Source organism: Hevea brasiliensis, chromosome 7, assembly GCF_030052815.1.
Source record: "Hevea brasiliensis isolate MT/VB/25A 57/8 chromosome 7, ASM3005281v1, whole genome shotgun sequence".
Lineage (NCBI taxonomy): Eukaryota > Viridiplantae > Streptophyta > Magnoliopsida > Malpighiales > Euphorbiaceae > Hevea > Hevea brasiliensis.
The window spans coordinates 103,943,180-103,954,196 of NC_079499.1; the positions used below are offsets into that span (position 1 = coordinate 103,943,180).

The following is an 11,017-nucleotide window of genomic DNA, read 5'->3' on the forward strand; positions in this document are numbered from 1 at the left end:
TAGAGCAGAAATCAATTCAAACAAAGTATTAAATATAACTTCCATAAGGTTTATGACCGCAAACTGACACTAGATAAAATTTCTCATACAATAACTATTAACATTAATGTTCCCAGGGGAAAAAAACCTTCAGATATTGGAACAAGAAAAATGATGAAAAAAAAAAAAAAAAAAAGAAGCATCCCAATCACTCTCCAGCTACAAGCATCCTACTAAAAAAGACATGGTTGAACCACAAAAGATTCGAGGGAAAGTAATGACTTGAGTACCAAAGTGCCTGCCCACCAATTCCAGAGGGACCCATTCAGATAAAGCCTCTCACTAGCAGCCATAACATGAAACGCAATAGATGGAAAGCTATTTGATACATCAAGTTCAGAATATAATCATCTTTCAAGGACCCCATCTCAACATTTCTCCATATCAACCATATTCAAGTTCACATGACAACTTGACACGAAAAAAGCCAACTAAATGCAAAAAAGAACCCGCCATCAAAGCACTTGTAGAACTTAGAAGCACTTCCTGTGGACAATGGATGGACCAGACTCATCGTATTCACCCTTGGAAATCCACATCTGATAGAACAAATTATGAGCATGTCAGTCTTCTACCAATTAACAACATATACAAATGGAACTAGAAGGCAGATTTAGAAAGAAAAATTACCTGCTGGAAGGTGCTGAGGGATGCAAGGATAGATCCTCCAATCCACACACTGTACTTTCTCTCTGGTGGTGCCACCACCTTAATCTTCATACTGCTTGGAGCAAGTGCAGTGATCTCTTTGCTCATACGGTCTGCAATGCCAGGAAACATTGTAGAACCACCACTGAGCACAATGTTACCATAAAGGTCCTTCCTGATATCCACATCACACTTCATGATAGAGTTGTAAGTAGTCTCATGGATGCCTGCAGCTTCCATTCCAATGAGAGATGGCTGAAACAGGACTTCTGGGCAACGGAATCTTTCAGCTCCAATGGTGATGACCTGGCCATCAGGAAGCTCATAGTTCTTCTCAACTGATGAGCTGCTCTTGGCAGTCTCAAGTTCCTGCTCATAGTCAAGTGCAACATATGCGAGCTTCTCCTTCATGTCACGGACAATTTCCCGTTCGGCAGTGGTGGTGAACATATACCCTCTCTCAGTGAGAATCTTCATCAAAGCATCAGTGAGATCCCGACCAGCAAGGTCCAGACGGAGGATGGCATGTGGAAGAGCATACCCTTCATAGATTGGAACAGTGTGACTAACACCATCACCAGAATCCAGCACGATACCTGTTTACACATAAAAGACCATTAAGTGAAAAATCATTTGTACAAGAAAGCATGTAGAATCCACAATAATGGCAATAACTAATACGAACCAGTTGTACGACCACTGGCATACAAGGAAAGAACGGCCTGGATGGCAACATACATTGCAGGCACATTAAAGGTCTCAAACATGATTTGAGTCATCTTCTCTCTGTTGGCCTTGGGGTTGAGAGGGGCCTCAGTAAGAAGCACTGGATGCTCCTCAGGGGCAACACGAAGCTCATTGTAGAAAGTGTGATGCCAGATCTTTTCCATATCGTCCCAGTTGCTGACAATACCGTGCTCAATTGGGTATTTCAAGGTCAGAATACCTCTTTTAGATTGTGCTTCATCTCCCACATAGGCATCCTTTTGACCCATCCCAACCATTACACCAGTGTGTCTGGGTCTTCCAACTATACTGGGAAACACTGCCCTGGGAGCATCATCACCAGCAAACCCAGCCTGTAGGAGTGCTCAAATTTTTGAAAATGGAGCAACAAAAAATAGAAATACAACTGAATTTTAATAATGGGAAGACAATTAACTGACCTTCACCATTCCAGTTCCATTGTCACAGACAAGGGGCTGAATATCCTCAGCATCGGCCATTTTTTATGAAGCTGCATAAACAGGCAAGGGAATGAGAGCAAGAAACGAAGAGTACAAACATGCAGACACACAAGTATGCACGCACAAGCATTTGCAATCTTACTTTCTAACTCCATGTTCATGAACCAAAGATACATTAACAATTAGCAAACAGTTTCATATTTTGGAATCCTCATTCGCTCCATTCATCAGTTCCTGAACTTCCAAGTCAATTTACAAAAAGCATTTGTAAAATCTAACCCTAGCTCCTATAGTTCTGAATTATACACATTATACGCAGGCATCAGGTATGAAGAAATTTCTACACCTACAACCCAATAACCAGGCTAAGCAGCTATAAAAAGATAATAGAACAGTACCCAAAATTAATTTTCAATTATCTTATAAAATTGAACAACTTTTGAGAGATGAAATTTTATAATTTCGGATCTTGTTAAGTTAATCTCAAGTGGACGTCACTATAATCGTTTATCTTCCTTTAAGTTCCCAGTACTGTTAATTAACTATCACACTTTCAGTTCAATCGGCATTTGAAAGCTAATCGAAAAGCACAAATTTCAAAAAATCAGAAAGGAAAACCAAAAGCAAAGTGGAGAAGCATATCAAATCGTACTAGCACAGATCCACATATGAGAAAACTAGATCAGGCAAATATGTCAACCGATCATAGAGTACCACACACTCTATGAAGCAAATGCTATACCTAACTCTAGATCTCTCCATCAATACCAAAGAAGGAGACTAAACCCAAAGAAAAAACCATCAAAGCCACCAATTTCTTAAAAGCAAAAGAAGAAAACAACACCGAATAGAATCAGAGAAGTGGAAATTGATATAATTAAACAAAATTAATATAGATAGATGAATAGATCGAAGCATACCTTAGATGAGAGAAGATCGATGAGAATATAAAGATCAAAACAAACCAAGCCAATCTACAGAAATGGCCTGGGCTCTTTCTCGCGTTTTCTTTGGATTCGATGGAGGACGAAAATGAAAGACAGAAAGAGAGAAAGAGATGGCTACCGAGAGCAGCCGGAGAAGAGTATGAGTATATATATAGTAGGGAATATTTGAAATGCAAATGAAATTTGAACGAAATTAAGAATTTGGAATAGAGAGAGAGAGAGGGAATCATTTCGAGCACGAGAAAAGATAGGGTGACCTGGCTGACAGCTTTTCTCTACAACTTCCATGTTCTTGCCAATGCTTTTTGATTTTCCTGATTTCATCTCAGCCGTTGGATTATCGTATACGTATATGTGTGTATCGGCTGGCTTTTCTTGCTTGATCAGCTTCCGCAGCGCTGTCTGTGGGCCGTTTTTGGTTTGGGTCGGACCGGTCAAGGGACGCTATGTCTGGGGGTAGTTTGGTACCTTCTTGAGACTCAGCAGCCACTAGCGGAGCCGAGTCCGGGATGGGATTTGGATCGGCTCAAGACATTTTTGCAGTTAAAAAAAAAAAGTCTTTTCAATTGCTGTTAAAATTCAAAATTCAAATGACCTTGCAGCTAAAATTTATTGCCTGTACCTAAATTTTAATGGTGATACTATTTATAATTTGAATCATATATTTGAAAAAATAAATTATTTATGAAAATGAAAACTAACTATTATTATTTTTTTTAATTTTCTTTCCTCCTTATTTTCTTCTCTAATCAAACACAAATGAATTAAAAATAAAATTATTTTCCTTTTAAATTTTCCTTCATTCCTTCTTTATTTTCCTTCAATCCAAACACAACCTTAATCCACTTCCTACTTTTGTTGGCGTCTCTTCTATTCTAGTCATTTTCTTTCACTATCTTCTCTTTTTCTGGAATCTCTAAAAAGCTTACAAAAACATTTAAATTTGTGCGTCCTTTCTCTTCTTCCTCCGATAACAAATGAGTAAAATGACCATAACAATCAACACAATTATGTACCTGATGATGTCGAGCCATTCGCAAAACGATGGCGGAAGCAGAACAAAAGGTTGAGATTTATCATCGCATTGGCCTTACGATTATTAGGCAAACTTCTTGACTCTCAGAAATATGCTTTCATAGAGAGCAAGCCCATGGTTGACTTGTTAATTGGTGGCTTAAGCATGTTGCAAATTGATTAATCAGAATTTTGATGGTAGATTAGGGAAAATGGATGATTTGAAATTTAAAAACCACATTCAGATAGATTGGAGGAATCAAAGAATGTGAAATTCTAAAAGAGCTCAGAGGGAATTCCTTGCATGCTTCTCTGACGGCAGTGAGTTTGGAAAAAAAAAAAAAAAAAGAAGATTGAGTGGCTGAGGAAAAAAAAAAAGGCTAAAAGGAGAGTAGTTGACGTCTAACGGATATTATTATCATTGGTGCCTAATCAAATAAGAGTTAATTGTCTAACTTCGCATAAATAAAGAATTAATTTTGAATTCAACTTAATTATAATTTAATGATTAAAATTCACTCCCAAAGAGTTTAATTAGACTTTTAACCAAATTAAATTTTATTATAATTTTAAATAAAACATATATATAATATTAATATACTTTGACATTTTCTTTTAATCAAATAAGTAAAAAAGTAGATTTGATCAAACTAGTTAAACTCAATCAAATGGTTTGATTTAAAATTATTTTTTTAAATAAATAAATAAATTTAAAAATTCAACCATTAAATTTATTAAATTAAAACCAAATGAAAATAATAGTTGAGAAAATTTTATTACTGTACATTATGAAAATTATGAAAAAATAAAATAAAAATATTAAATATTAAATTTATATAGTTCATCCATTTAATATATAATTAAAATATTATCTTTCACTATTTTAAAAATAATAAATATTAATTATAAATTTTTAATTATATTATTCGCCATATCAATTATATCCAAAAGAATTCTTACATTAAATATAAGTATATGAAAAAAGATTTAACTATCGGTTTAATTTTGGATTGAAGACAACAGTTGCGATTTACTGATTTAAGGAAACTAATTCAATTTTCGGTTCGATAGAAATTTATCTAGAAGATCTAAAATGAACTTAAAAAAAAAAAAAATCATAAAATAAGGGGAATGAATGAATAAAGGTGCCGGCAGTCGACCACCGACCAAGGACTCCTTGTTCCAGCGAAAGCCAACTCTTTGTGGAGGGAGGCTGCGAGGTCACAATGAAGATGGACGTTCCAACCCGTCACTGACGGATCCGAAGGGAGGCGGCGGAGAGGGGCCACCGCCCCAGCCTAAAATGCTTGAAAGTTGATTCGATACACGTATGCATTTTGACGCTTATCAATCAACACACAGAAACTCCACCGCCTCCCCTCCTAGAAAGCAGAAAAAAGCCATTGCCTATATGGCCCGCCTTTCAACTCTTTATATTTATTTATTTATTTATTTATTGCTTTTTATTTATCATCCAGGTGACAATTCATACTAAATTTTATAATATATATATATATATATATATATATATATATATATATATATATATAATTGTACTTCTATAATTAAAAATTAAACTGTTGATTTATTCTTCAATTTCATGAATTAAAATTTATAATTTTAAAAGTATAATTATCAAAATGTAATAAGTGTTATTATATTTTAATACAATTTAATTTTTTTTAATATTCAAATTTTATTTTATCTTATGATATTCAGTTCAATTCCTTAACATTTCTTTTAAACAATTCACCTAATTCTTTCAATAGTATTTTATTTAAATAATTTTATATTAAAACAAATATGTAAATAATTTTTAATGAGTTATGTTACTTAAAATAGTTGATAAATAAGATAAATTTATTTATTTTTTACTTTATACTTATTTGTAATATAATAAAAGAAATTTAATTGTTTATTTCGAAGAAGTTATGCAAAAGTAAAATATAAAAAAAAAGGATAAGAGAGAGAGTTTAACCAGGCTTAATTCTGTCAGATTTAGTACATAATTGACGTATAAAAATATAAATAATATATTAATACATTATAAATAAGTATTAGAAGGTAATTGAAATTATTAAAAAAATTAAAGAAATAAAAAAAATATTAAATTATATATAATTTTATGATTTTAATTGCATATAAATATAAATAAAATATAATATATGTAAAAGTTACAAAAATATTATATGTAAAATTAATTTTTCAATTTAATATAAATTTATACCATTACAGTTCAATTTTTAATAAAGAATAAAAATATTATTTCATATAACATAATTTTTTAATTCATTTTAAGGCATCAACATCTATGCTCACTCTAAATACTCCCTAGTGTTGTTTGATTGGAAATAAATTAATTGAAAGTTTAACAAATTCAGCTTTTTTTATTAGCGTTTTTGTCTCAACTGTTATAAGAAGTCGAAAAGAGCCATCCTTCCACTTCCCATGAAGTACGTATAAGTTACTTCCTAAAAAGTTTAGGAGCTTAATCAAAACTAGACCCTAGTTTTAAGGACACAAATATTCCTTTGCAGACCCATCTATACTACATGTTGGATTCACTTCGATTCCATCTTGATATAACATATATTCACACCAATAAAATAAGCATGGCATCCCATCAGCATCGTCATTCATGCCGGCACACATTCAACTAAAATACCTGAAGGAAAATTCAACATAGATACTTTGATAAGAAGGAAACGGCCACATGCTAGCGTAGAGGCAGAGCAGAGATCCTTTCAAACCAAATATTAAATATTATAATTTCCATTAAAGGTTTATGACCAGAAACTGTCGCTAGATAAAATTTCAAAAAAAAAAAAAATGCAATAACTATTAACATTAATGTTCCCAACGAAAAAAGATAAGTTCAAATATTGGAAAAAGAAAAAAATAATAATAATTATATATATATAAAAAAAAAACATCACAATCACTCTCCTGATACAAACATCCTACTAAAAGACATGGTTTAACCCCAAATGATTGCGAGGAAAGTAATGACTTGAGTATCACAGTGTCTGCCCATCACATTCTCAAGAGGGACCATTACAGTTGAAAGCCCCTCACTTGCAGAGACAATAACATGAATGGCAACAGATGGAAAGACATCAGAATTTTACCCTCCTTTTCATGACTCAATCTCAACACTTCTCCACATCAATCATACTGGAGTTCACATGATACTGGAGTTCACATGACACCTTGACACGAAAAAAGCCAACTAAATGCAAAAAAGAACTCGCCATCAAGCATTTTTTAGAACTTAGAAGCACTTCCTGTGGACAATAGATGGACCGGACTCATCATACTCACCCTTGGAAATCCACATCTGATACAACACAATGCAAAAAGGTCAGCCTTTCACCAATTTACAACATATTCAAGAACTAAAAAACAGTCAGAAAGATAAATTACCTGCTGGAAGGTGCTAAGGGATGCAAGGATAGATCCTCCTATCCAGACACTGTACTTTCTCTCCGGTGGAGCGACCACCTTGATCTTCATACTGCTTGGAGCAAGAGCAGTGATCTCCTTGCTCATTCGATCTGCAATGCCGGGGAACATAGTGGAACCACCACTCAGCACAATGTTACCATAAAGGTCCTTCCTGATATCCACATCACACTTCATGATAGAGTTGTAAGTAGTCTCATGGATGCCTGCAGCTTCCATTCCAATGAGAGATGGCTGAAACAGAACTTCTGGGCAACGGAATCTTTCAGCTCCAATGGTGATGACTTGGCCATCAGGAAGCTCATAGTTCTTCTCAACTGATGAGCTGCTCTTGGCAGTCTCAAGTTCCTGCTCATAGTCAAGTGCAACATATGCGAGCTTCTCCTTCATGTCACGTACAATTTCCCGTTCAGCAGTGGTGGTGAACATGTACCCTCTCTCAGTGAGAATCTTCATCAAAGCATCAGTGAGATCCCGACCAGCAAGGTCCAGCCGAAGGATGGCATGTGGAAGAGCATACCCTTCATAGATTGGGACAGTGTGACTCACACCATCACCAGAATCCAGTACGATACCTGTTACATATGAAAAGCCATTCAGTGAAACCATTTATATAACAATGGGTATTAAATCCATAACACTGGCATTAGCTCATACGAACCAGTTGTACGACCACTGGCATACAAGGAGAGAACAGCCTGGATGGCAACATACATTGCAGGCACATTAAAGGTCTCAAACATGATTTGAGTCATCTTCTCTCTGTTGGCCTTAGGATTAAGAGGAGCCTCGGTGAGAAGCACTGGATGCTCCTCAGGGGCAACACGAAGCTCATTGTAAAAAGTGTGATGCCAGATCTTCTCCATATCGTCCCAGTTGCTGACAATACCGTGCTCAATCGGGTATTTCAATGTTAGAATACCTCTTTTAGACTGTGCTTCATCACCTACATAGGCATCCTTCTGCCCCATCCCAACCATAACACCAGTGTGTCGTGGTCTTCCAACAATACTGGGAAACACTGCCCTGGGAGCATCATCACCAGCAAACCCAGCCTAGAAAAGGAGTCCTCAACATTCAGAAACCAGAGGAACAAAATACACAACTGAGTATTCACGACTAGAAGATAAATAACTGACCTTAACCATTCCAGTTCCATTGTCACAGACGAGGGGCTGAATATCCTCTGCATCGGCCATTTTCTAAGAACCTGAACATACATACAAAGAAATTGCTGCAATAGTTAGACAATAAACATACCCAGACAAATATGAGATACCTTTCAAACTTTGTTTCTGTTGTCAACAGTTCCTTATATTTTCAAATCCTGAACTATCAGTTAATTTACAAACAGCATCTCATAATCTACCTATAGCTTCTTTACTTTACAATTATATGCAGGCTCCACGATGATAAAATCCAGCATAAATTTTTAATTACCTTAGAGAAAATCTCTAATTTTTAAGAGTTGACATTTTTTGTAACTTCTGTTCCAGTAAACGAAATGTCAAGAGGATTTCCACATTATTTATTTTCTCAGTGAGTTCCCAGTTCCAAGTGATTAAGGGGGAAAAAAAAAAGGTGCCAGGGAGGGGGGGGTGTGGAACCACCAGTTCATAGCAAGATCTGTCCAGGAAACACAGGAAACGCAGGAACAGATCAAATCGAATAATCACAGATCCAGATATGAGAACACCAGAACGGACAATTGATCATGTGAAAACAGAACACCTAAGAGGCAGTGATGGTCACACACTATACCTAACTCCAGATCTCACCTTCAGTAACAAAAACAGAGAAAAAACAATCAACAAAACCTCAGATCGGTAACACCAATCCAAAAATCAATGAAACAAAAAGCAACAACAGCTCACCGATTCAACACCACCTCTCACACTCACTCACAACAAGCTGAACAAGGAGTAAAAGATTTTCCAAAATAGCAAACAACACCATACAGAATGAAATGAGAGGAAACCGATCTACGCAAACCACAAGCGAAAAAGGAAATTAAGGATATTGTTCAGATCGAAGCTTACCTTTGAAATTGAAGGATCGAAGTGAAGCAGAAAGACGGAAACCAACCAAGCCAACCTACTTAGATGGCCTGGACTCTTTCTCTCTCCGTACAGAGACTCTTTGGCTTTGGAAGAAGTAGAGACGAGATGCAGAAATGGAAGTAAAAGCAGCTATAGAAGAGCAGTGTTTATATAAAGCAGAGGATTTTTGAAATGCTATTAAGATTTTTTTTTTTTTTAAATCGGTAAAATTACCAAAAAATTCTGAACTTTTAAATTTTTTACAAATAAGTTTATAAAATTTTCAAAGCCATCTTTTGGAAGCAAGTTTTATCAAAATTTTCAAATATTTTTTTGCAAGCAAGCTTTGATAAAAAATTTCAAAGCCATCTTCTTTTATCTTACTCCTTTTATTTCATTTAATTAGAATTAATTAATATTTAATTAAGTTAATTAAAGAGTGAACATATTATTTTCACCGACTTGTTAATGGTCTTATTGATAATAGAGTGTAATTGAATAAATATAAAAATGTGTAGTTTAATTGATAATTTTTTTAGTTTATAATAAAATTACAAAAATTTTAAAAGTTGAGTTTTTTTTTTTAAATTTTTCCCTTTTATTTTTATTTTTTCAATGATTTTAATTTATTTATTTATATTTTTAAATTTAATAAATTATAAAAGTTTAAGAATTAAATTTAATTTAAATTTGTTGAATTATGAAATTGTCATTAGACTTTTTTACTAGAAGTCTAAAGTTAATTTATGCATTCAGTGGTAAAAAAAAAATAATTAATGATAAAATTTTATAAAAATAAATATAATAAAATAGGATTTTTAATTTCAAAATTATAAATAAAAATAAATGAAACAATGTATAAACAAAAAAATAATTAATCAATTAATTGATAAAATTTATGATGTTTCTATAAATTGCTTACAATGCTTAATTTTAAGTTTCCGGAAGGAATTAATTTAAAAAAGTAAATAAGTTAATATTAAACAATAAAAAATAGATTAATTTATTAGTACATCAATTTTTTATAAAAAAAAAAATACAAAAAAAAAAAAAACTAAAATTCTTATTGAAGGATTGTTATTAAATTGCCTTCCTTAGCTTTTTAGGCACAATGATATAAAAAAAAAATTCTGAATTTTCCCTTTTTTTTTTAAATATGACATTATTTTTAAATTTTAACAGATTAAGACATAAACAAAATCACATTAAAATAATTGAGGCCTATAAATGTATAACTTGACTGGAGCCAACATTATATACAAAAATTAATTCAAAAATAATTTATATTTTGAGAATATCATATTATATATTAAAAAAATTAGAATAATGGATTGCAGTTAAATTATAAATTTTTTTTGGTAAAAAGTTCACTTGAATGGTCTAATAAAAGGTTGGGCAAATAACTAAAACCTTTTCTTTTTAATTTATATTCAAAATTTAATAATTATTTATTATATGATTGTAATGGTTCGTAAAAAAGATACTGTTTATAAAGGAATATAACCAATTAATCATGCAACATTTCCCCAATTGGAATGGTAGATTGCTGTAACCGGAAGATATTAAATTCGAGTATTTATTAAATTATATTATATTATATATATATATATATATATATATATATATTATTTTTAATTAAAAAAAGATAAATATGATGTCTTTGCAACTAAAGATATTGATA

The 11,017-nt window shown here is 32.9% G+C and overlaps 2 protein-coding genes across 3 annotated transcripts; both read right to left on the reverse strand.

Annotated features, from left to right (window-relative positions):
• Positions 1 to 3,468, reverse strand: LOC110673550 (actin-7). 2 transcript variants are annotated; one of them, XM_058150397.1, is made up of 6 exons: positions 2,795 to 2,946; positions 2,617 to 2,691; positions 1,854 to 1,924; positions 1,373 to 1,766; positions 670 to 1,283; positions 1 to 578 (listed from the first exon to the last, which is right to left on the reverse strand). In XM_058150397.1, the coding sequence occupies exons 3-6, from the start codon at positions 1,911 to 1,913 to the stop codon at positions 513 to 515; spliced, it is 1,134 nt and encodes a 377-aa protein (XP_058006380.1). In that variant the 5' UTR covers positions 1,914 to 1,924; positions 2,617 to 2,691; positions 2,795 to 2,946; the 3' UTR covers positions 1 to 512. The 2 variants fall into 2 exon arrangements, with proteins under 2 accessions (XP_058006380.1, XP_021692372.1); XM_021836680.2 differs by lacking the exon at positions 2,617 to 2,691 and having other exon boundaries at positions 2,795 to 3,468.
• Positions 3,469 to 6,574: 3,106 nt separating this feature from the next.
• Positions 6,575 to 9,500, reverse strand: LOC110673549 (actin-7). Its single transcript, XM_021836679.2, has 5 exons — positions 9,337 to 9,500; positions 8,437 to 8,507; positions 7,959 to 8,352; positions 7,259 to 7,872; positions 6,575 to 7,172 (listed from the first exon to the last, which is right to left on the reverse strand). The coding sequence occupies exons 2-5, from the start codon at positions 8,494 to 8,496 to the stop codon at positions 7,107 to 7,109; spliced, it is 1,134 nt and encodes a 377-aa protein (XP_021692371.1). The 5' UTR covers positions 8,497 to 8,507; positions 9,337 to 9,500; the 3' UTR covers positions 6,575 to 7,106.
• Between the last annotated feature and the right edge of the window lie 1,517 nt (positions 9,501 to 11,017).

What these genes read in the sequence shown, in the direction of transcription:
- LOC110673550 (XM_021836680.2), bottom strand. Translation starts at nt 1,913, where the DNA reads ATGGCCGATGCTGAGGATATTCAGCCCCTTGTCTGTGACAATGGAACT. An exon ending in ATGGAACTGGAATGGTGAAG is followed by an intron (nt 1,767 to 1,853) that starts GTCAGTTAATTG and finishes GCACTCCTACAG; the next exon opens with GCTGGGTTTGCTGGTGATGA. An exon ending in TGCCAGTGGTCGTACAACTG is followed by an intron (nt 1,284 to 1,372) that starts GTTCGTATTAGT and finishes ATGTGTAAACAG; the next exon opens with GTATCGTGCTGGATTCTGGT.
- LOC110673549 (XM_021836679.2), bottom strand. Translation starts at nt 8,496, where the DNA reads ATGGCCGATGCAGAGGATATTCAGCCCCTCGTCTGTGACAATGGAACT. An exon ending in ATGGAACTGGAATGGTTAAG is followed by an intron (nt 8,353 to 8,436) that starts GTCAGTTATTTA and finishes CTCCTTTTCTAG; the next exon opens with GCTGGGTTTGCTGGTGATGA. An exon ending in TGCCAGTGGTCGTACAACTG is followed by an intron (nt 7,873 to 7,958) that starts GTTCGTATGAGC and finishes CATATGTAACAG; the next exon opens with GTATCGTACTGGATTCTGGT.